Here is a 26,249-nt window from a genome sequence, read left to right as displayed (position 1 = left end):
ATCTACTACCACTGGAATAAATGGATTTTTAATACATACTTACCTGTAAAATTCATTTCTTGAAGTACATCACAGGACACAGAGCCATAAATCATAACATATTGGTTATATAGCCACCTACTGTAATGTTCCGGTACCTTTGGTACCCTAAATTACACTTTCCACAAGTGTATGCGCCCCACCATTTACTTTTGGAAAGGTGCGCATACACCTTTAAGACTGGAGCTGTCATCACCCAGCGCCGGACTAGATGGCTATTTAAAGCGCCGGTTCTCACTCACATGTGTTCGTTCAAACACCCTTACCTGGATGCTAACCTTGCTTGAAGCTTCCATGCTTGCAAGCTTACCTCGCTGACGGAACCTCGCCGCGCTGATCCCTGTATCCCGCTACTGGATCATCCGCCTCTCCTGAACCACCCTTCGGCTGTATCGCTAATAGTGCTAAGTACCCCGCAGGGGAATTCTCTATAAAACTTATACTAAGCTTACACTATCTAGCTCTGCATAGTAAAGACTGTTTATCACATCTGCATAACTAGATTGCTAGCTCTTGAGACTACTGCTACTTTTCTGCACTGGGTTGATCTCTTTTGTATGTCCACCTGCTATTCTATCATCTGCTATCATACAACATTGCTAACCCTTCCTGCATCCATCGTCTCACCTTCAAGTGTCTATCACCTACCACCTCCACTCAACCTATCCCTCAACCTTCATCATTGTGTTACCACATACATAAAGTCATTCTAGGAACCAGCTTGCTAATTGTGTGTATTTACTGGCTGAAATAAGACCTTCCACACATGATGAGTCATTGAGGTTGGGAATGGTATCTCAGCATATCTCTTACATGACTACTGACGTGGAACTATTTCTGCAGCTGAAAATCCACACCATATAAGAAACGCAGGAGCGTTACACCTACAAGTGAAGGACACTGGCAACCAATCAGAAAGGATGTCCACCTATATAACCCCTTCCACACTTTTGTAGCAAGCAATAAAGGCCCCATAGAAGAGGGGAGGAACCTCTGTGTCCCGTGATGTACTTCAAGAAATGGATCTTACATGTAAGTATGTATTAAAAATCCATTTTTCTTTTTGTACATCACGGGACACAGAGCCATAAGTCATAACATATGGTATGTCCCAAAGCAATGCATCGGAGGGGAACACCAAAAAATACCGCCATCAGAAAACAAAAAGGATTACACCGCTGCCTGCAGAACACTGCGGCCAAATGCAGATTTCTCCTGGGTCCAGGGGCGTACCGAGGAGGGGTGCAAAAACATTGGCAGTGTAGCAATGTCTTTCTGCTCCTCCGTTCAGCCTGCGCCCCTGGCGCCCCCATCTCCAATCCCGGAGCTCTGTGTGTGTCCACCTCTCTTCTCTAGCCCAGGCGGCCGATAGTGCCTCTGGAGTTCGGAGTCCGAAGCTCCGTGCAATATAGGCGGCTCCCCTCGTCACAGGGCTCCACCTCTGCCCCCGCTCACATGAGTCATGACATCATCATCAGTCGGCTCCTCCAGCTCCAGGCAACGTTCAGTGGTGGATGGATGTACTGCAGCGACGGTCGATGGAAGGCCTGGCTGGCATCTCAGGTATCAGAAGAACTAGAAGAAATCTCCCTCTCCCCTCTGTCACCCCCCCTCCCTCTCTGTCATCCCCCATCCACCTCTGTCACCCCCCTCCCTATCTGTCAACCCCCCCTCCCCCTCTGTCACTCCTCCTCTCTATCACCCCCCTCCCTGTCACCGCCCCTCCCCCTCTGTATCCCCCCTCCCTCTCTTTCACCTCTGCCCCCCCCCAGGAAACCACTCCCCCTCTCTGTCACCCCCTCCCTTTTGGTCCCCCTTCCCACTCTCTGTCACCCCCTCCCTCTTTGTCACCCCCCTCCCCCTCTCTGTCACCCCCCTCCCTCTCTGTCACCTCCCTCCCCCTCTCTGTCACCCCCCTCCCTCTGTCACCCCCCCCTTCCTCTCTGTCACCTCCCTCCCCCTTTCTGTCACTCCCCCCTTCCTCTCTGTCACCCCCCCCCGGAACCCCCCTCCCTGTCACCCCTCCCTCTCTGTCACCCCCCTCTCTCTCTGTCACCCCCCTCCCCCTCTGTCACCCCCTCTCTCTCTCTCTGCCACCCCCTCCCCCTCTCTGTCACCCTCCCCTACCTCTGTTATCCCCTCCCCCTCTCTGTCACCCCCCTCACCCTCTCTGTCTCCCCCCTCTCTATCACTCCCCCTCTCTCTGTCACCCTCCTCCCTCTCTCTGTCACCCTCCCCTCCCTCTCTGTTACCCCCCCTCCCCCTCTCTGTCACCCCCTCTCTATCACCCCTCTCCCCCTCTCTGTCACCCCCTCTCTGTCACCCCCTCTCTCTCTCTGTCACCCTCCCCTCCCTCTCTGTTACCCCCCTCCCCCTCTCTGTCACCCCCTCTCTATCACCCCTCTCTGTCACCCCCTCTCTCTCTGTCACACCCTCCCTCCCTCTCTGTCACCCCCCTCTCTCTGTCACCCCCTCCCTCTGTCACCCCCTCCCTCTCTGTCACCCTCCCCTTCCTCTCTGTTACCCCCTCCCCCTCTCTGTCACCCCCCTCACCCTCTCCATCACCCCCCTCCCTCTCTGTCTCCCCCCTTTCTATCACCCCCTCCCCCTCTCTGTCACCCTCCTCCCTCTCTCTGTCACCCTCCCCTCCCTCTCTGTTACCCCCCTCCCCCTCTCTGTCACCCCCCTCTCTATCACCCCTCTCCCCCTCGGCCACCCCCTCCCTCTCTCTCTGTCACGCCCTCTCTCTGTCACCCCCCTCCCCCTCTCTGTCACCCCCCCTCCCCTTCTCTGTCACCCCCCTCCCACTCTCCATCACCCTCTCTCTGTCACCCCCCCTCTCAATCTCAGTCACCCCCTCCCCCTCTCTGTCACCCACCCCTCCCCCTTTCCATCACCCCCTCCCCTTTTCTGTCACCCTCTCCCCCACCCCATCCCTCTCTGTCACCCCCCCTCTCTGTCACCCCCCTTCCTCTCTGTCACCCCCCTCCCTGTCACCCCCTCCCTCTCTCTCTGTCAGCCCCCCCTCTCTCTCTCTGTCGCCCCCTCCCCCTCTTTGTCACCCCCCCTTTATATTTCACCCCCCCCTCTCTCTGTCACCCCCCTCCCTCTCTCTGTCAACCACCCTCCCTCTCTCTCTGTCACCCCCTCCCTCTCTCTCTGTCTCCCCCTCCATCTCTGTCACCCCCTCCCTCTCTCTCTCTGTCACCCCCTCCCCCTCTCTGTCACCCCTCCCTCTCTCTCTGTCACCCCTCCCTCTCTGTCACCCCTCCCTCTCTCTCTCTCTGTCACCTCCTCCCTCTCTCTCTCTCTGTCACCTCCTCCCTCTCTCTCTCTCTGTCATCTCCTCCCTCTCTCTCTGTCACCTCCTCCCTCTCTCTCTGTCACCCCCTCCCTCGCTCACTCTGTCACCCCTCCCTCTCTCTGTCACCCCCTCTCTCTCTGTCACCCCCTCTCTCTCTGTCACCCCTCCCCCCTCTCTCTCTGCCACCCCCCCTCTCTCTTTCTCTCTCTGTCACCCCCTCCCTCCCCCCTCCCTCTCTCTGTCACCCCCTCCCTCTCTCTCTGTCACCCCCCCTCTCTCTGTCAAGCCCTCCCTCCCTCCTCTCTCTTTCACCCCTCCCCCCTCTCTCTCACCCCCTCTCTCTCTGTCACCCCTCTCTCTCTGTCACCCCCTCCCCCCTTCTCTCTGTCACCCTCTCCATCTCTCTCTCTGTCACCCCCTCCCTCTCTGCATCTCTCACTGTCACCCCCCTCTCTCTCTTTGTCACCCCTCTCACTCGGGGGGGGGGGTGTCCGATACAACTCCTCGCCAAGGGTGCTGGAGATCCTAGGTACGCCTCTGCCAGGGTCCAAAAATCCACTCGATAGAAACAAGTGAATGTATGCACCGATGACCAGGTTGCGGCCTTGCAAATCGGAGCCATAGAGGCTTGATGGCGAAGTGCCCAAGAGGCACCTACTACTCTGGTAGAATGAGCCTTTACAGGAAAAGGTGGAAACTTACCTTCCAAAACGTATGCCTGGGTAATAACCTGGCAAATCCAAAGAGAAATCGTAGACTTAGATGCTGCCAACCCCTTCCCTTCTGGCAGCACCAACAAGCTCTTGATCTTACGAATCCAAGCTGATCTCTCCAAGTAAAACTTAAGTGCACGCATTACATCAAGAGCATGCAATACCCCCTCCTCCTCTGAGTGAGGATCTGGAAAAAAAGAAGGTAGTATAATGTCTTGATTCAAATGAAAGGTGGACACCACCTTGGGCAAAAAACCTGGGTGTGGACGTAGAATCACCCTATCTTGATGAAAAATCAAGAATGGCTCTTTACAAGAAAGAGCTGCTAGTTCCGATACCATTCTAGTCAAAGTTATCGCAATCAAAAAGACCAGTTTCCTGGTCAGAAGAACCAGGGGAACTTGCCTCATGGGCTCAAAATGCTGTTTTTGTAAAACTGGCAGCACCAAATCTAAATCCCAAGGACATAATGGTGGCTTCACAGGTGGAAGCAAATGTAACATTCCCCAGACGAAGGTCTAAACCAATGAATGGGAAGCGATCGGTTCTTGGAAGAAAACCGATAAGGCTAAAATTTGCCCCTATTAGTCCTCAAGGCTAATTTAATTTCTGCCCCTGCTTGAAGGAAAGCTAGAATTCTCCAGATGACATATTTTCGGGGATGCCATTTCCTGGCTTCACACCAGATAATGTAGGATTTCCAGACCCTGTAATAAATGTTTCTAGAGACTGGTTTCGTAGCATTTATCAGGGTATAAACTGCAGGGCCAGATACACCTCGCTCCTTCAAGATTAAGGCTTCAATTGCCAAGCCGTCAAATATAGAGACTGTACAAAGTAGGTCCATACCTACCATGTGCATACCAAACCCTCGTCGGCCATGCCGAAGCTACCAGGATTACTGGTTTTGCCTTTAGCTGGATTCTGCACAACAGACGTGGTAACAGCTGTACCAGAGGAAAGGCATAAATCAGGGAATGCTCCTTCCAAGGAGTCACCAAAGCATTCACTCCGACTGTGAGTGGATCCCTGGTCCTGGACACAAATCTCTTCAACTTGTTGTTGAACCTGGATGTCAACAGATCTACATCTGGGACCCCCCCCCCCCCCCCCCCAGCGTAGGCAGATCAATTGAAAAATCTCAGGATGTAAGGACCATTCCCCCGGAAACATCTGTTGATGGCTCAAAAAATCTGCCTGCCAGTTCTCTATTCCTGGAATAAAAACTGCTGTCAGGCATGGCACAAACTTCTCTGCCCAGGACAGGATGATATCTACCTCTTTCTGGGCTAACTCTTTGTGCCTCCTTGATGGTTGATTTAAGCCACGACCGTGGCATTGTCGAATTGCACCCTGACAGGTTGACCCCGAAGTCTGGGCGTCCAGTATTTCAAAACCCTACTGACTGTTCGGCTTTCCAGAATGTTGATGGGGAGACCTCTCTCTACCCAAAACCATTTTCCCTGGAGAGTGGCTTCCTCCAGAACCACTCCCCACCCAGAGAGACTGGCATCTGTAGTCACCACTCTCCAGGTTACTGGAAGAAAGGATTTCCCCTTCTCCAGATTTCTGGTCATCAACCACCAATTCAGACTCTGACGTATTCTTGGTACCAGAGACATGGACCAATCCAGAGACTGAACCCTTCCCGTCCATGTAGACAGAATGTTTATCTGTAAGGGTCTGGCATGGAATTGAGCATAGATAATAGCCTTGAATGCAGACACCATCTTCCCCAATAACTTCATGCAAAGACGTACAGAAGGATAGCTCAGCCTTACTACGGACCGAACCAGATCCTTCAGGTCTGTGACCTTTCTTGTTGGCAAGAATATCTTTGCCAGTACTGTGTCCACAAGAAGACCCAGATATTCCAGATGCTGGACCAGCTGTAATGCAGACTGTCAAGTTCAGTATCCAACCCAGATTTTCTAGGAACTGTACTGTCTGGAGGACATTTCGGCTTAGAGCCGAAGCCGATCGATCTATAAGTAATAGATCATCCAGATATCCTATTAAAGATATCCCTCGGGACCTTAGAACAGCCAATACTGGAGCTAGGATCTTTGTGAACACTTTTGGAGCTGTGGCTAACCTGAAGGGCAGGGCCACAAACTGAAAATGATGGCGAAGATATACATCCTTGATGTCCATGGATGCTAGAAATTCCTGTGAGGCTATGACTGAACAAATTGAATCCATATGGAAAGTACGATTGTTCACAAACTGGTTTAGAGCTTTGAGATCCAGAATAGGTCTCACATCCCCGCTTGGTTTGGGGTTATGAACAGGTTTGAGTGAAAACCCCTGAACCTTTCGTTCTCTGGAACCTCTGTTATCACCCTTTGGGCCCTCAGCTGGTCCAACGCCAGAGAGAGAGAGACCTTCTTTTTAGGTGATCTGTCGGTATACTTGACTTTACAAACCGAGGATGCAGGAACAACCGAAATTCCAGTTTGTACCCCTGCGAGATGGTGGAGATAACCCAGTTGTCTTAGATCACTTCCACCCAAACCTGCGAGAACTGAAGCAGTCTTCCCCCCACCCATGGGAGTGGGGGCGCCCCTTCACAGAGTAGGCTTAGAGGAAGACTTGGCTGATCTCTGAGCCCATGGCTTTTTTGACCCTGCCCTTTGTATGTGCAAATAATATAAATTGGACTTACCATTCCTGCCACGGGATTCTGTTTGAAACAAGAATCCAATCTTCACCCATCACGGGCGAGCTTTGTCTTGATGACCTTCAAGGACTGGGTCCCCTTGTTTTAGAGGGGTCACAGCCTTGGACCGATAGAGCACCCTGCACGGAGCGTCTTTGGAGTTTGGTATTCCAAGGGTCTGGATCCCAGGGTCCAGCGCCTAAAAAGGACAGCATTTCAGGCAAAACCTTGTATCTGCTTCCTGAGGCTCAGGTACCATCATTTTAGTCCACTGACTTTTTTAGATGGATCTAATAGCTAACCCCTTAGATTCAGTGACCTTTGATTGGGATATAAAGCATAATCTTCCTTCTTCCTTGAAGAAAATGTGGAGAGACTCTCCACCGTGACCATCACCTTTAGACACTGGCGAAAAAATGGAGGTACTTCCTGTGTGGGAGGGGTTATATAGGAGGACACCCTTTCTGATTGGTTTCCAGTGTCCTTCACCTGTAGGTGGCTATATAACTCATATTATGATTTATGGCTCTGTGTCCCCTGATGTACGAAAATAAATTGGGGTTTCTCATGCAAGAGCCTGGTAAGAAGAGAATACAAGAGTAACATGGCTTCTTGGCAGCTGGTACTGCAAAACCCCAGAAAAGCACCAAATTAGGTAGTAGTAGACTGATAACCTAATTATTGCCATAAAAACAGGGGGGATTATCTACACTGTGACTGAGACAGTCTAGTAAAGAGGACTGTGCTTTCCAACTGGGAGTTTGCATGACATCTGGCAAAGACATAACAATTGTCATTTGGTGTCTAGGTTTATTGGTAAGGGTCATAGATACATGTATTATGGATCTTAAAAATGCAAAAAGGGCAAATATGTGTTCTGGTTTGAGCAAATGTTTAGTGCAATACAGACAGCAGGAACAATTGTCCTGAAGGCATAAAACGCTAATGTCTGTAAAATTACAGGCTGAAGAAAATGAGTACTTCCCTTAAAGCAGACCTGAGTTGTCATACCTTTGCCTTCAAATGGGTGCAAATGTCAGGTGTTCTAAAGAAATACGGTCTTATCTGTGCATCTTTGAAAGTGAGATGCCAAAAAGAAAGTAATACTAATGGAACACCTGAATACCAATAACAATAATATAAAGTTGGAGTTCCATCATAGCCCTGACGAAATCAACTTCCTAGATGTCAATATTAAGAAAGAAAATAATAGATTGACTACGAAAGTATTCTTCAAAATAACAGACAGGAATAGTTATTTGGCGATACAAAGTGGGCACCACCCTAACTGGCTCAGGAACATTCCCAGAGGCCAGTTTATCCGCGTGAGACGGAACTGCACCTCTGAAGATGATTACATGGAGCAAGCAACAGTTTTGAGGGATAGGTTTGTCGCCAAAGGGTATGATGAGAGTGATCTGAATAGAGAAATTACCAAGATTAGAAACGCTCCTAGACCACTGAGACCTGCAGCTAAACCGGTTAGGATTGATGACGACCCCAAACAATGGAGTTTCTTGTCAGATTTTTCCAACGATTACAAGAAGGTTGAGGAAATTTTTAGACAACATTGGTCTATATTACAAATGGACAAAACGTTAGGCTCAGCTCTACCTGCTAAGCCATCATTTATCTATAGACGAGCTCCTAACTTTGGGGACCAAATCGTTAAAAAAGTACTTGACCCCCCTAATGTCTCCTTCTTCCCGGACATGAAGGGGTTCTTCGCCTGTGGTAGGTGTAGAGCCTGTTCATTTACACCTACCAATTTCAGGAGAAGGGACTCTTTCACAGTTCGGGCTATTAATAAAACTTTCAAAATCAAAAACTTAATTACGTGTGACACCACACATGTGGTCTATGGACTAATGTGTCCTTGTAATTTAGTTTACATTGGCCGCACCAAACGGGCCTTAAAAGTAAGAGTGGGTGAGCATATCACTAACATCTTAAAGGGAAAGCGCGAACACAACGTGTCCACACATTTTCGCCAGTTCCACCAGAAGGACCCTAGGAGTCTTCACTTCTGGGGGATCGAGCGTGTTACCCCGTCGTGGCGGGGGTCTAATTGGGTGAGGGAATTATCCAAATGTGAGACCAAATGGATTTTCCTCACCCAGGCCCTCGCACCGACGGGGTTAAACATTGAACTGGACTTGAATTGCTATATTAGCGATTCTTAACTTCCCCTTTTTAGTTATTTCTCATAGTGATATTGTAGTCTGTTTAGTGAGGCTTGATTATCTGTTTTCTGCTATGAGGTTTTATAAATTGTTGCATTTTTACTTACTGCAATTTTTTTCAACAAGCATTGTTTTATGACATTTTATCCTGGTTATATGTATCTTATTATGTATTGCAATATAATAATGTATTACATTTTTAGTTATGATATGTGTAGATTACCCAGTGTATGTGTAGATTGTCACTGGCAATACGCTACATATCCATATCGGCAAGGAGTGGTGATGCACTTTAGCCATTCCTTTTTATTCCTTTTTATTTCTTTTTATTTCATTTCTCAAAGTATAGTGTTAAGATCACTTTTATTCTTTGTAGTATTCATAGTGCCAAACTAAATTGGAATCCTGCAAGGGACGACTCTTTATTCATTTATTTGTTTATGCTGATGTCGGAAGTTCCGCGGCGTGGTGAGCTGGGCAACTTCCGGTTTTTCATCTCGTTGCCGATTGGACGTAGAGCGCTCCAGCAGGACTACTTAGATGCCGGATGTTGTTGTTCTGGTCACGCCTCCAGTTGAAGTCGGACATGACGAAACCGGTCGGGGCGTGACCAGACAACACATCCGACATCACGTGACGGTGGGGGACCTACCCGGAAGGTACAGGGCTGGCGTGGAGTTAGCCCGGGGACTGGACGAGTTAGGCTTCCTTCTGCCATACAGTATGAGACTATATGCCTATTGATGAGCTTTTACATGTGAGTGCAACATTTTTACTTTTAATAAAGCAATTGTGGTTACGTTACTTCACTATGTGGGGCCATTCTTTCTCTCCATGATACCGGTATACCGAGGGAGTGTGTGCAAGGATTTGTTATGAAGCAGTGGTGAGCAGGCTCTGGCTCTATATCCATCTAACACTTCTGCACAGTTTGCTCTTGTGTGAGAACACCTGAGCATTGATTTCTGGTGAGTTGCCTATCTTACTATTCCTTGGTGTGACACCTGGTGGCGGATGGTGATCTAGTAACTCATCTCACTGACCCCTGGATTTCATGGACTGAAGGGACATTATTTCTTTCCTGAATACCATTTTTCCTTTTTGTAAATGTTTGTCTAGCAGTATCTTTGACAGTTTGCTTACAACATCTTGAGTCATATAATAGTGATCTCGTGCGCTACTCTTTTTCCATTCATGGGTGCAAATGTCAGGTGTTCTAAAGAAATACGGTCTTATCTGTGCATCTTTGAAAGTGAGATGCCAAAAAGAAAGTAATACTAATGTGAAAGCTAAAGTGGTCAAGTCACAGACCAGTCAAAATAGGCCTGGTTTGAACACAAATTGCATAGGAAGCTTACTTGCCTAAGATAACTGTTTGTTTTGCAATGGCTGGTTGTTTTGTAATGTCACAAAAATCATGTCCACGTACGGGCCACAAGGGCATCTGTCAATGTAGAAATGAGTGGCATAGAAAGTGTAGAAATAGGAGGCATAAATGTACCAGCGTAAGCTGGTAAACAAATCAGAGAAGGAACCTTGATATTGCATGGGTACACATGGGTAGATGTATCCCCTAACCTACAGGAGGATGATCTTTCAGTCCAGTACCCTGTCTCTCCTCTGTGATCCAGTAGGACATTTAATTTATGTGCACAAGGACAAGCAAACACTAGAACAGACACAGCATCGTTGCCATCTACTACATTTTGAAATGCACACCAATCACACTGTTAAAGATGTGTTATATCAACATGGAAAGAGTTAGCAAAATCATTGGCAAATTATCATAGTTTGTTCATGTTTCAGTAGTTTAATGGCTTCTTTTACTTACTTTGACATCTTCCTGCAACTGGCTTAGAAGGGAATCTTTGGCTTCTGAAATGACAAACTATATTAAGTCAGTAATAATACCAACTGAAACACTAATAGTGGCATTAGCACTTAGGGCCATATGTGTTCAGGGACTAAGGATGAAGGATGTCGTATCTAGATGCACAGGGGCCCTAAATGTGAACACTACTTAGCACAGCACTCAGCCCTGTCCAGCCACAGCCTCCCACAGACTTTGATACTGCAAGTAGTGGGGCAGAACGCTGCACTTCTCCCTCCTGGGCACACAAAAGCATCAGGAGGGACACACTGCAAGGAGCCGAAGTTATAATTGCAAAACTGTCCTTGCACCTCAAGGGGTGAATGTTTAAAGGATAAGTCCAGTCAAAAACTAACTACAGCTAAACCTGCTCTTTGCCACATCAAAACTATTCTATCTCACCCTGTAAAGCAAAAATCACTGTACTTACCTTTTCTACACCCGATCCGGTCTGGTCCCACGCTGAGCTGTCAGTGGCGACTTCAGCATGGAGGCAGGTGCAGGAGAGGCACTGGACAATGGAAGCCCCATAATAAGTCTATGGGAGACATCACTTCACATTCATTTCACAGCCGTTGTCGGTCCTCTCCTGCACAGAGCTTCCGTTACTGGAGATAGGACAGTTATTTTTTGCTTAACAGTGATTTTTACTTTACAGGGTTAAATAGAATAGTCTTAGAATGTGCAATGAGCAGGTTTAGCGTTAGTTTTTGACTGGACTTATTCTTCAATCAAAATGTTGGGTGGTCAGATTTTTAATATGAATGTAGCCAAAGCTGTAACATCCAGATGTTCAGTACCTGATTTTAAACACCATTCTTGAATGAAAACTATTTTATTTAAACATTTTTGTACTCCCTGTAAATTTATTTTGAGGGATACAAGAAGTCTTTCACTTTTGGATTATACTGTTGACCACATGAAGATTAGACAGTTGCAACAAAAACTGTAAGCCAGCTCAGGATAACCCCTGCTACTACAATGGCACAGTTTTGCAGCAGCAGTACTGAAAGCACAATCATAAACATAAATCTCAGTGGACTCCAAGAAAAGGATTTTTCGTGAGTACAAACATCCTATTTTTTTTTTAATTCGTCCATCAAGAAGCTGCAAAACTGAAGAATGGGCAATGCAGCAAACAGCTAACCCACAAAGTCAAAAAAGCATTTCCTGCTATCACTAAAGTATTTCCATACCTAGAGACAAACCTGTTCAGCATGAAGTTTAACCAGGATATCAAGGGACCCAGTGTCCTCCACCTGCAATGGATTTCCTGGAATGTAATCAGGTTTGTGGACCATTCCTCTATGTCCAGAGGTAACCAGCTGGTGATGTCTGACCTCCAATGGACAAACATTGATATGAGCACAGCTAAAACGGACTAGAATGTGAAGTTTGGAAATTCAGGGCCTAACTTCATGCTGATGAAAGCTTCCCTGAGGGTATAGTAAGCTTCTTACCCAGACTTTGCAGTTGGCTAGAGAACCAAGTTTGGGAGTTTGTCCCTTAAAAACTATGCAGCTCATGTGCTCCTTGGATACAGAGTCCGCAGACCAGAACTTGAAATCTTCACAGCTGTAGCTTAATGATTGGCCATAGATTCATCTAAATGGTTCAGCAGGGACTGGCTGAATTTCGATCCATCTATGGCCATTCCCTTTTCCTAAGAAGCTGATATAATGATCAACTTCTCTCGTTGAAATTTTCCTTTAATCAGCGATGCAGCCAATTGGAGTCCCCACTGTGAAAATACAATAGCACAGCAGGAAGGATTCCGATACCCACATCTCTTTTTTTCAATTTTTGCATGGCAAGCCTTCTGCTCCAGCCTTCTGCTCCATACATGTCATCAGTGAAGGATCCACTGCCACTGTGTAGAGGTGATTGTAAAGTCTTGTGTTTTTATTTTTTTTAAATACCAAACATGTTATACTTACCTGCTCTGTGCAGTAGGTTTTGCACAGAGTGGCCCGAAACCTCCTCTTCTTGGATCCCTCCCTCCTGTCGAGTACTCCCACAGCAAGCAGCTTGCTATGGGGGCACCCGTGCCGAGCTGAAGCTCTGTGTGTCCATTTAGATGCGGAGCTGCCATTCAGCCCCACCCCTCTATCTCCTGATTAGCCAACTAACTTAGATTGACAGCAGTGGAAGCCAATGGTGCTGCTGCTGTGTGTAGAGGGACTCGTGGACATCGCTGAATAGAGATGGGGCTCAGGTAAGTATTAGGGGGTGTTGGGGCGGCTGCTACACACAGAAGGCTTTTTATCTTTACAATTCCTTTAGGGCTAGGTTCACACTAATGCAGCTGCAACTTGATCGGATTTTCAGTATGATTTTGTAGTGTGTTTTTTTGTGTCTTTTTCATGCAGATGCATTTTTTTTTTTTTTACAGAGAAGACTACATAACTGCCAAAAATGTACTAAAAAAAGCATGTACATGCATTTTTTGTGCATTTCCCCTGAAGTATATGAGGCACAAAATTGTGCTGCATTGCACCAAAATAGCACCTGTACCTTTCCCAAAGTCACATCCCAGTTGCATTGCATTGATGTGAGTGGGTACAACTGATTTCCATTGTCATGCGATTCTGTGCAAACCAAGTCACATCTGAAAATCGCACTAGTGTGAACCAGGCCTAGGGGATTTTGACCATTCTGCAAACCTTACCAAATAAAAGTGACAGCTAAAATAGGGCACCAGTGAGAACTGGGTTTTAACGAGGGATTCCAACTGCTGATTGATATGATCTTTAAATATAGGAATGCTCTTTACTGCCCTAGTGGTTTTCTTATTTAGGTGGGCCTATGGTGGATCCACAGTCGTTGAAGACCACTGTTTGACAAAATCCTTTTCAAATAGAAACAGGTCCATTAAGCAATTGAGGTGTCAAAGGCACATTAGGGTGTTTCCAGTCCCAGTACAGGAAAAGGAAATGCAACATTCAACAGGAATGTCTTTGCATTTGCTGATACTGTGGAAGACCCAAGACTGGAGATAGCAGCCTGATCCTACAATTTCAGAGCAGTCTACACCCCATCAATAACAGCCTGAAACAGTCTCTTAATTTTGGAATAAGTGCAGAAGATTGCAACTCCTCAAGGCTAACCAAATCAGGAAGAGATTGGGGGGGATTAAGAATCAGAAACAGTCACTTCGACCAATTATTTAGAAGGACTAGGGTGACATGCAGTTCCGCTATAGAATCTACAGGGAAAGGTGCAGGAGTGCCTGAAAGCCACTGTGGACAGTGCCAGCCAGAAACTAGGTGAACCGGGTTACAGAGTTTTGCACTGCTGTAGTAGAGACCGTGTCCAAAAAAACAGGTGCAGATGTCAGTACCTTAACAAGGCACGGAAAAAAACATCCACAGAACCATTAGGGGAGTGTAAGCTGGGTTCCACCCATTCCAGAGGGTATTTCTCCTCTGTATCTAAAAGCAAACATGTTGTACTGTGTAGCTGTAGAACAAATAAAGCTTGGGGTATGAGACAAAGCCTCAGGTACTCAAAAAATCCAGACAGCTTGCAGTGGGTGAGGGTCGGTTGACCAGAGGTGACCACATTCCTTATATGTGAGCAGTGGGAACAGACTGGAGATCATAGTTTCATTTAGCTCTATGTTATCCTGGAGCAGCAACTGGAAGAAGCTTCCTTCTGTTGAATGGCAGGTAAGAGAGCACGCATGTGCAACACTCCACCCAGTGGACTTTAGTGCTCAGTCCCTTAGAATTACAAAAAAATCCCATTTTCTCTTTCGTTCATTGATGCACACAGCTCCTGAGCTTCATAACCATTGGGACGTCCCAAAGCAGTGTTAAACATGAGGGATGGGAACAGCAAAAAAAATTCCCAAGGCTAAACAGTAGCCAACCAGGCAACAGGAGCTCAACCAAAAACAACTGGAGCCCATCAGAAAATAAAAAAAATACACCTTCAGGGAGGATCAAGTCCTCTAAACAGCAGCCTGCAAAACCTTGCTGCCAAAAGAAGCATCTGCAGATGCCAACACATCCACTTTCTAGAACTTTTTTGAAAGTGTGCACCGACGACAAGGTGGCCGCCTTGCAAACCTGCGTCACTGACGCCTGATGACAGAAGGCCCAAGAGGCACTGAGCGCCCGAGTAGAGCGCGGGAACAAGGGAAGGAGGAACCTGCTCCTAGATGGAATAGGCCTAAACCACCATCTGTCTGATCCATCTGGAAATGGTCGCAGAGGAAGCGGAAAACCCTTTCCGAGGCCCATCCGTGAGCACAGTGAGTCGGACTTCCTAAAATACTCCGTAGCTGCCAGGTACACCCTAATTGCCCAGACCACATCCAACGCATGCCATGCAATCTCCTTTGGATATGTTGGCCTGGGACACAGGGAAGGCAACACAATGTCTTCATTCAAATGAAAATCAGAGACAACCTTTGGGAGGAACGACGGACAGGGGAGAAAAACCACCTTATCTATGGGAATCACCAAGTGAACGACAGGATAACGCCGCAAATTCCGACACCCTGCTCGCAGAAGTGATAGCCACCAAAAATAGTTACATAGTTAGTCATGTTGAAAAGAAGACACAAGTCCATCTGGCTCAACCAATAAAAAACAAAAAACAGTAAAGAAAACCCAACCATACAATCCCATATACACAATCCTATACTCAAGAGTTGATCCAGAGGAAGGCGAAAACCCCCCAGCAAAGCATGATCCAATTCGCTACAGCAGGGGAAAAAAATCCTTTCCTGATCCCGAGAGGCATCGGCTATTCCCTGGATTAATTTTACCTATAAATATTAGTACCCATTTATATTATGTACACCTAGGAAAGAATCCAGGCCTTTTTTTAAAGCAATCTAGTTAGCTAGCCAGAACCACCTCTGGACCGAGTCCACATTTTCACAGGTTTTAAGGTGAAGAAACCTTTCCATATTTGGAGACAAAATCTGTTTTCCTCTAGACGTAAAGAGTGATCCCTTGTCCTCTGTTTTGACCTTAAATTTAATAACTCCAAGTTCACCATATGGACCCCTTATGTATTTATACATGTTGATCATATCCCCCCTTAATCTCCTCTTCTCAAAAGAGAATAAATTCAGTTCCTCATACAGTAGCTGAGCTCCTTCATGCCTCTTATCAGTTTAGTTGCCCTTCTCAGCACTTTCTCCTGTTTCCCGATATCCTTTTTAAGAACTGGTGTCCAAAACTGAACTGCATATTCCAGGTGAGGTCTTACTAATGATTTGTGCAGGGCAAAATGATATCTCTCTCTGGAGTCCATGCCTCTGTTAATACAAGAAAGGACTTTGCTTGCTTTGGAAATCGCAGCTTGGCCCTGAATGCTATTTTTAAGCTTAGGATCTACCAGAACACCCAGATCCTTCTCCGCTATGGATTCCCCCAGTTCTACTCACCCTAGTATGTATGATGCATGCATATTCTTAGTCCCCAAGAGCATAACTTTACATTCATCAACATTAAACCTCATTTGCCACATATAGATAAAAGAAAGCAAGGGCGCCAGGTCACAAGGAAATTTAAAAGCAATGTCTTTATTAATAGCAACTTACATGTAGAAAATCCAGCATCTGCCTGCGCAGTAACAAGGAGAGATTCCCAGAATGATGACAGGTGGTATACAGTCAGCTGGAACCCCCGCGGTGATCTTGTGATGTTTATGGAAACTGTCCAAAACACTGGGCTGTCACTGAGCGGTGCGAAAGCTCCTGTGGTGAGCAGCGTCGCAGATGCCCAAGACCGGAAGTGACGCAATAACACACTGCCGGTTCCTCCAAGGAGTCCGGCAGGGATCATGCGGTGGAGCAGATAGTGGAGGGCGAGCCGCAACGTCGTTTCGGAGGTCCACCTCCTTCGTCAGGCAATAGCGCTGACTCATCGATCTAGGTTGGTAAAAATGTTTTTGTTCTCATTTGCCACATAATTGCCCAATGAAACATTGAGGTCGGCTTGTAAGTTGGAGACATCCTGTAAGAAAGTTACACCACTACAAAGACTGGTGTCATCTGCAAAGACTGAAATGGTACTTTTATTCCCAGACCCTATATCATTTATAAAGATAATAAAAAGTAAGGGTCCCAACACTGAAAAATGCCACCTTCTGAGAGCGTAAGCAAGGGAATCTCCCAAAGATTCTCAAAAGGAGGCTTCTGGAGGACAGAAAGCATCAAATCGAGGTTGTCAAAATCTGAGCCGCCAAAAAGGAGCGAGGATGAATCTCAAGAGACTCACACCACGCAATGTACTTCTTCCACGATGGTAGATCTTCCTAGAAGTAGATTTCCTAGCTTTTAACAGCGCTCGAATCACCGCTATCCTTCAGCATCTGGCATTGAACAGCCAAGCCATCAAAGCCAGCGACTGTAAAGCAGGATGGGAGATTGGTCCTTGGGACAGCAGATCCTCCCTGAGAGGAAGCTTCCAAGGAACGTAGGTGACCAGCGTACCAAGTCCAACGAGGCCAGTCCGGAGCCACTAAGATGACCATATTCCCTTCTGCCTCCATCCTGCGTAGAAGTCTGGGCAAAAGCTTGAACGGAGGGAAGGCGTAAATCAGATGATACTGACCCCACCAGCGCGTCTGTGGCATCTGCCAGAGGATCCCGTAACTAAGCCACAAACCTGTGCACCTTTTTGTTTAGCTGAGACAACAACAAGATCCACCTCTGGGATGCCCCACCGGAGACACAACTGATGAAACACCTTCGGATGAAGGGACCACTCCCCTGAGGATTCCAGGCGCGTGGTCGCAGACCCAGCAGGGTGACCCATGTCCGCGGCGGCTGAATCCTATTCAGGATCCGATGAGACAGATGAGACAAGGGAAGGCACTTTTTGCTAACCCATCACCCAAAAACCACCTCCACCCAGGACACAGAGGACTCCAGAACTGCCATCAGTGCATCGATGGATGGTTGGGACCCGGAGGGTCCCGCACCCTTAGAGAGGGGGAGTCAGGTAAGGAGATGTGTTCCAAAGACTCCATGAGTCACCAGGGGGATCCCACAAAAAGTGTAAAACACTGCTACACTGCTAAGGGACAACCCCCACCGCACTGGCAGCATCACCCAGTCGCCAGGCACAAGCACTAAGCGATCCTCAGCAAAGAGAGACCCACAAGAGAGAACCCCACAAGACTCACCACCCAGCAGAAACAGGCACCTGCAGCCACCAGGATAGTCTGCACTCCACATGCGGCAATCAGGAAGTGAAAAGATCCAGGAGTCAGCACCAGGGAATGGGGAGGGGCTCCCACTGCAGAAATCGCCCCCCACAGGGCTCCACTGTCATGGCCGCCACTATTTTCAATGGCAAATAACCACAAAATAAATCACTGGACTACACAAACATGGCTGCCGTGCATAGAAACACACAGGCTACAGCAAAATGGCGGCCTGCGCAGCACCACAAGACTCCCAGGGACCCAGGAGGGATCCCTAGGCCTCAAGGACAGAATTAGGCAGGAGTCCCCCCCACCAGGTACAACCCCCCCCTGCACAGACGTTCGTCTGGTCGCCGGCGGCACACCCCCCTTCCCCCCCGGCCCCCATCGCAAGCACAGTGCCCTGCCTCCACCCCAGGAGGTGGAACGGACCACCCACACAGCCCCAGCATAAGTGGAGGGGGTAGGGGGACAGATTAAAGGGGGTGCCTGACGGGAAGGAGGGGAACCCGGGGGTCTGACCGTCCCAAGGAGGGGCCCACGTCCACCCCAGGAGGGGCCCACGTCCACCCCAAAACCCTCCAGGGGGAGAGGGGGAGGAGGGGGGGCAGCTACGCACAATTCCAGGAACCAGATGGGCACTGCTACAGACAGAACCTCTCGCCATCGAAATGGGGGCTGCCGTCCAGGAGAAACACTGCGACTCAGGCCGAGACCCGGTCGTATGGGACCTCTTGTGGCATTTAACTCGCAGGCCAGCCCCCGTTTAGTGGGGCTATGTCGCGGCACACCTAGCATGGAGCTAAGGTCTGGGAGTGCTCGCTGGCCAGACTGGGGTGACCACTGGATCGTGATTATCCAGCCTGTCGCCCAGTCGACTGTAGATCTCACAGGAAAAAAAAACAGGAGAAAAAATGTCTATCTAAAAAGATTTTCCAGGACCAGAGATCCCAGCAAGGAACTAGGTCCTTACTCCTGACTAGGCAGAAAAAAAACTGGGTACCTATAGCAGGGAGAGGGAGTATACCCCCTGGGACTGCCCATAGGCGTAGCCAGACTTTTTTTCTGCCTAGTGTCCTACTCCTGTAGGGGGCATTATAACCTAATGGTTATGAAGATCAGGAGCTGTATCCCTCAATGAACGAAAGAGAAAGAACTTTTTTCGAGTAAGCTTATATTGGCTTGTCAAAAAAAACGATAGTTTTGCATTGCTATAACAATGGTGATGTTACAAAATGAAGGAGTATTCTGTAACCCTAGATTGCCTTTAAAAAGCATTCAAGGAAGTGACAATAAGAATAAGGTATTGGTATCCTAATCCCTTCCCAATGAGTGTACACACACATGCAGTCTAATGGCCTGTGGGAGTCACATATATGTGCTACTGTGTCTCCAACAGCTCCAGCTCTCATACTAACGATGGGGAACTGAGAGGACCTGTTCCTGATCACCTTATCATTTTGATAACACAGTGATTAGTCACTGTAGAGCCCACCCTTGTGTTGCTTCTCCTCTTGAAGGGCATATCTTTTTCTCCTTTCTAGAGAAGATTGTAAACCAGGGTTTTAGGGTTTAATCTAGCTTAATTTCAGGGTTGGGGTCAAAGGTCGTGGCCAGAATCAAAGGTTGGGCCAAAGGTCAGGGTCAGTGTGTTTTAGGTAGGATAAAAAAATGTTTAATTTAGTATCAGTGTGTCTTAGGTTAAAAAAGCAAACTATAGTTTCTAGACCTCTATTATAGATACAAACAACACATAACGTACATATATGTGGTATCTCCGCAATTAACTATTGTTACTATTTTGGGGCAGTTTTCCTTTCAGAACATAACAAACCTGGAGGGATATCCATTCCCGTTTACCACCAAATGAAAGCTCAAATTGTATCCAGGTTTAACTCACCTGGATACACTAAGTAGTTATGATGATATCTACAGTGTTTACTAACACATGCCAAACTTTCAAAGCTGGGTTCAGGCAATAAGATTTGTTTTATCCTCCTTCATGAAGGGGTTAAATATTTACTGTGTTTTTTTTTCACATTCTCATACCCAGTTCAGTTTGAAACTTTTTGTTCTCCTTTTCCAGTTCTTCACATCTTGACTTTTCTTTCGTTAATCTGTTCTTCATTTCCTGTTCTCCTCTTTCTACAGTGTTGCAGTATTGCTGTAGCTTCTGAACCTACATTTCATAGATCAGTATGCATATTAGTAAATATAAGTGACAGCTTTACAAAGCTACACCAAAAATATATTACCCACCTGTGCCTGCTCCTCTTCAACAATGTTTTTTAAACCTTCCACTGTAAGAAATAGGTTTGCCTGTTCCTCTTCAAGCAATTCTCGCAGAGCAGCTTCTTCTGACAGTTTTTCTTGCAGCTAAAAGGTAATGAATAATCTATATCTCAGTAAGAATGCAAGAAAGTTTCACTAATTTGCTATAGTATAGTTAACAAAATGTACTAACAAACTCCTGATTACACCACAAATTTAACTAAAAGAATTCTTGAATTTTAATAAAGAATATACACACACACAAAAGTAGAATAAAAGAGAAAGCGTTCAGTATGGATAATGAATACATCACCTCAATATCACGTTAATTCCCTTAATTCCTTGGGACACCAATGTCCAATGGGACAAAGATGGCAAAAATAAACCTTAGAGGGATTATAAACCTCTCTTACTCTATCCAAAATAGAAAAAGGAAAGTTTTGCCTATAGTTCTACTTTAAATATTTTCACCCAGTAACAGGAAGCTACTTTTTTAGTGACAACGGTTACTAGGAGTGAACATTGTGTGCAGCTCTATTACAACACTTCTTGCACTGTGGGTGAACTGGTAAAAAAGAGTCCAAGGAGGCGATTTACCCATTTACCCACAACTGCCGCTCACTGAATATTTTCTCTTTTTTGGACCATTCTCTGTAAACCCTAGAGATGGTTGTGCGTGAAAATCCCAGCAGATCCATAGTTCTCGAAATACTCAGACCAGCCCGTCTGGCACCAACAACCATGCCACGTTCAAAGTCACTTAAAATCCCCTTTCTTCCCCATTCTGATGCTCAGTTTGAACTTCTGCAAATTGTCTTCACCATGTCTAGATGCCAAAATGCATTGAGTTGCTGCCATGTGATTAGCTGATTAGCAATTTGTGTTACCAAACAATAAAACGGGTGGACCTAATAAAGTGTCCGGTGAGTGTATATGATCTCTGGTATTTCTGCTTTCATATAGTCAAATTTGATGTAGTAAATGCAATTAAATGTGTTCCATCCCATTAATAAAATAGTTTAAAAAATGCAATATTAAAAAGTTAACAACCCATACCTCAGCCAGTCTCTGGCTCATTCGGAATTTTGTAGCTTTCATCTCCTCAGCTGCCATTGCCACATCTTTCTAAAAGTAAAGGATGCTGTGAGACTATATTGTAGATTGTAAAAATGCTTTTTTCCCCAGCAAACCCATATTTCAAATCCTTAGTTGATGAGAACTTACAATAGATATTATACAATGTTGACAGCTTGCCAGGTCCTTACCAACCAATGACACATCCCTGTTGCCTGACAGTGAAACAACCATGTGAAATGGACCTAAGTCTCTTTTTCAAAAGAACAAGCTCGCTTGCAAATATAGCAGTTACAGGGAAGAGGCAAACCATTTACCACTGTGCATATAATGCACAGTGCATACAATGATCAACATTTATTTATTTAAAACTAATTTCAAAAGGAAAAAAAAATACAGTTGCTGTAACTGCTTCAATTTGTTAGAGTATCTAAATCTGCTAGTACATCTAACTCCCCCCTCCCCCAGACTGACAATGCTGCTGTCCAAAGGTGCTCGTGTACTCATTTATCCAGAGTGGTGTCTGTATATTACAGGTGTGTTACTAGCATGATCGCCAGGTGAAAGCAGAGGGGGAAAAACCCTTCATAAAGGAAAACAAATGCAACCACCACAACTAATGATTGGTAAAGCTGCTATATATTACATTTATGGTTTTGGGTTTAATACTGCTTTAATATTGTGTTAGCTAGATACATTTCTATCATATTTGTCCTTTGTGTCTGGTTTAATATGTAACCACTTGGCAGAAACAAACATTAAGGCTCCGTTCACATCTAGGCGTTTTGGGGCGTTTTTGGGGCGTTTTTCTGCTCTAGGATCAGCTCTCAAAACGCCCAACAAGACAAATCCTATTCATTTCAATGGCCCCTGTTCACATCTGAGCGTTTTGACACTGTATACAAAACGCCCAACGCTCAAAAAAGTACATGAGCTTCTTTTTGGGCAGATTACAGGCGTTTTCCATTGATCTCTATTCAATCTAAAAACGCCTGCACAAAAATCGCGGTAAAAATCGCGGTAAAATCGCGGTAAAAAACGCCGCAAAAATCGCGGTAAAATCGCGGTAAAAAAACGCGCGAAAAACGCTACGCTCAGGTGTGAATGTAGCCTTAAAGTTAATGTACATTTTTGCAACTACTGATAGGCACAATGAGGAAATATAAAATAGCAATAGGAATCTTACTCAACATGATACAGTCAGAATATACAGTTGACAAAGTAATTGTTTTAAGAATTTTAATTATACTGAAAGGATGCTTATACCTGTAACAATAAAAGTAATACCAAACCCTAAAACTTTTTTGCAGTAATGCATTCAGGTTGCAAAGCCTCTGATTCATTGGTAAATAAAAGGTCCTTTCAGAAATGTAACCAAATTCAGAGAAAGGTGGAACAAGGAAAAGGTGAGCCTTTAGCAATTGCAAAGTAAAAAGCGGGGTTTCTTTTTAACTCTCTTGATACAATTCCTAAAGCTCAATGACACCCACCTGGGAGCTGGTGAAGATTAAGGGCCTTCTTCCTCCAATGGGTAACGTGGTGCCCCATTATGTTTGCCCTAAGAATATTCAGGGAGGTATATAAGCTCTAGTTTTATAACCATACCCCCAGAAGATACTTCCCCACCAGTTAAAAAAAAAATAACAACCATTCCATACTTAACTGCTCTGCCTAATGGTTTTGCATAGAGCAACCCCGATCCTCCTCTTCTCAAGTCCCTTGCCAGCACTCCTGGCCCCTCCCTCCTGCCAAGTGCCCCCAGAGCAAGCAGCTTCCAATGGGGCACCCAAGAAGGCTTGCTCCTGAGCCACTGCTCTGCATGTCCATTTAAAACACACAGAGCCACGGCTTAGCCCCACCCAAGCCTGCTCCCATTAGGCGAGTGGAAATTAGTTGAGGGAGATTGTGGAGCAGGGGCAGATTGGGCCAAGAGTTTCCTGGCTGATCGCTTCTGGCAGAATACAGCTTGTTTATGAAACGCCGGCAGCTGTCAAACAAAGTCCTGCCTCCTGGACTGGCTCCTATGATAAACAGCACACTGGTCCAATACCGGTCCCAGGAGGCGGGACTTTGTTTGACAGAGACTGGCCTCTCATATAAAAGATGTGTCACAGCAGGAGATCCCTGCTCTGTGTGAGCCTGCCGGCAATCCTCCCCATGATACCTGCCACATTGATGGGTACTGATGAGGCTGCACTTATGGGCACTGATAAGCACTGATGAGGCTGCATTAATGCCACTGATGAGGCAGCACCGATGGCCACTGATAAGCTGCACAGATGAGGCTGCACTAATAAGGCAAAACTGATATGCTGCACTGATGAACACCGATATGCTTTATGTTAATATTGTTAAAGTTGTTGTCAATATTTATTTTTGTAACTTAATTCTGCATTGAACATTTAACAAAGTAATTTCATGAGATAATTTACGTGGGCATGTTTAGGGGTGGAACAAGGGGCAGGCAGGGTAGGGGTTGGGTGGGGCAACTGGTGGCGAGTAACTCTTAAGGCCTGGCTAGTAGCTCAGAACTTGAAATTTTGAGCCTTGATATATACATATATTTTGTTCACATATACATTGCTGGGATAAACACAGAGTTGGGGATTTATATATTTATACTTTTTAGTGTTCCTTAACAAATATATATAGCTCACATGATACATACAGCCATTGACATAACCTACGGAACAGCAGAGAAACTTTGCCCCTTCAGGTCATTGCTCACTTCCTGAGAGTGATTTAAAAATCCTGGGTTGAGAAACCCAGTGCCTAATCAGAGGAGATATGCAAAATGGCCACATGGGCTAACTTCAATACTTTTGGAAAGCACTACCAGATAGATCACCTTATCAGTTAAGACAAGGCTTTGGAGAGAAAGGTGCTTTTAAAGTCCAAAGTTTTTTGGCCATACTTCTCTTCTGGGTCACAGGAGTGCACCCAGATTCCTGACCAGCAGCTGGCTCAGCCTCCCAGCGTGTCACTGAGAGCCTAAGGCAGCTTCTCGCACCCCCCCCCCCCCATTACCCGCAAAGCTTAGTGCTCCAGTGAACACTGTAGGTGCAGTGAAACTGGAGAGCTGAGCACAGATCTGATCAGTCATTCTCAGTTCTCAGTCTTTGAGCTGGCAAGGGACAGCTTCAGCAATAAATCGATGCTGCAGCCATATAGGGAAGTATGTATGTTTGTTGGTGTTTTTATTTCCCACACTTCTCCTTTAAGCAGTAGTCCCACCTCCCTAAGTAACATCTTGCTAGTCTGCCATCCTGCAGAATGATAAAGGAAATCTAGAGTTATTACCTAATAACTCTCTTTCCTAGAATCCTCCAGTATGGCTAGTACCCACACCAGGTTGTATGCTTTTTATGGTTCCTTAGTTTTTGTAGCCATCTGATAATACCCAAGGTCACTGGCTCTTCGGAGCCCTTTAAACTCTTTCTCTTGCGTTTTCTGCAGGTGGGCCATCTCTCTAGTAAACCATCCTGGAGCATTCTCGGAGAAGTTATCATATAAACACAGTACCTCATTTTGGCAAGCCCATGTTTAAGCTACCATAAAGCTGCTAATCAATGTACCAAAGTTTAGTAAAATATCATATATTATAAATATTTTAAAAATATTCTTACAAATGATTAAAAAGAATATACACCTTTGTGGTTGTTGCGATCTCTAAGGCAGCACTTAATCTCTCTTTAGCTTCAGCTTCTCTTTCCATGCTCTCAATTGCATTATTCAATCTTTGGCGCAGTCTCATTATTTCTAGCTGATTATCTTTAATTTCTGAAGCATGTTCATCTTGCATTTCATGCAGACGCTGTTCTAAGTCTCCTAGAAACACAAAAAATATTCAAGCAAAACAGGTCATTGCATCAGATGCCAGTGTAAACTTCAATTGATAAACTTTCTGAATTAAAAAGTATGGGAAGTCAGTCTTTGTTCAATTAGATCAGCAATAACGGCATGACTGCCACTAGTGGTACCAACTCATTCCACTGTTGTGCCCAATAAATACTTTCCTTGACTAAGAAAAAAACAAACATTTGATGGATAAACACAAGTCCATGGAGGGATAGGTGGAACCAGAGCCAGCTGCTGTTTCCTTTGTAACTCACCTAAATGCAGACCATGAAAACTAACTTTAAATTGGTTCTAAAGTCCCTGCATTAAGGTAAAAAAAACCTTTACTGCCCATTGCGCCACCCCTCTAACACTTATTTAAGTCCTCTCCAACACTATGCCCCGCTGATTAGCCTCTCCCCTCTTCCTAGTCTCACAGCAGACTCAGGTAGCAGTGGAAGCCATTTGCTCCTGCTGCTGTCAGTCAAATCATGTAAATAGGGAGTAGTGGGCAGGGCTGAGCTCACACAGTCCAGCTCAGGAGCGCATCTGCAAGTGTGCAGAAAAAGAAAAAGAAAAAAAAAAGGCTTTACAATCACTTTAAAGCAGGGGTCCCCAAATCCCAGGCCTGTGGACCAATACCTGCCTGTGCCCTGTTTGCAGTCAGGCCGTGAAGGCTGCACTGAAAGAGGTGCGGCGGGCGAGCTGAGAGATGACATCATCGTCTCTTACTGCCCGCCTCGCATCACTGCTGTTCCGCCTTCTCACGGTCATAGGATGGAATGCAGTATAGCAACTGCACATGTACTGGTTTCCCCACTCTTGAATGCTGGATGCTCCTCCAGATGCCGTACCACTGGGGAGAGGCTGCAAGAAGAGGGATATATGTAAGTGTGTCCTTAAAAATTCTTAAAGTGACAAGCTGCATCTGGTGTTTGTGCTGGCAGGCTACAGTGGCAAGCTGCATCTAGTGGCAGGATAGTGACGAGCAGCGGCGATGGCAAGTGACATGCTACATCTGGTGGCCGACAATGCTGCCAAGTAACGTGCTGCATCTGGTGGCAGGTGACGATGCAAAGTGACGCACTGCATCTGGTGGTAGGCGACGACGCCAGGCGACGCGCTGCATCTG

General features: G+C 46.1%; 1 protein-coding gene across 2 annotated transcripts in view; it reads right to left on the bottom strand.

Annotated features, from left to right (window-relative positions):
- CCDC150 (coiled-coil domain containing 150) overlaps positions 1–26,249 on the bottom strand; it is a 99,360-nt gene that overhangs the window by 52,563 nt on the left and 20,548 nt on the right. Inside the window, exons 4-8 of one of the 2 annotated variants that reach the window (XM_082252048.1) lie at positions 24,930–25,108; positions 21,263–21,331; positions 20,195–20,311; positions 19,985–20,114; positions 10,730–10,773 (exon numbers count right to left, since the gene is read on the bottom strand). In XM_082252048.1, coding sequence (XP_082108174.1) covers positions 10,730–10,773; positions 19,985–20,114; positions 20,195–20,311; positions 21,263–21,331; positions 24,930–25,108 — 539 coding nt within the window. Of the gene's footprint in view, positions 1–10,729; positions 10,774–19,984; positions 20,115–20,194; positions 20,312–21,262; positions 21,332–24,929; positions 25,109–26,249 lie in introns of those variants that run through there. The other variant, XM_082252049.1, reaches the window with a different exon arrangement.

The sequence above is a fragment of the Pelophylax lessonae genome (assembly GCF_965119305.1).
Source record: "Pelophylax lessonae genome assembly, chromosome: 3".
NCBI lineage: Eukaryota > Metazoa > Chordata > Amphibia > Anura > Ranidae > Pelophylax > Pelophylax lessonae.
Note: the sequence above shows the minus strand (reverse complement) of the source record. Positions and strands in the feature narration are given on the sequence as shown.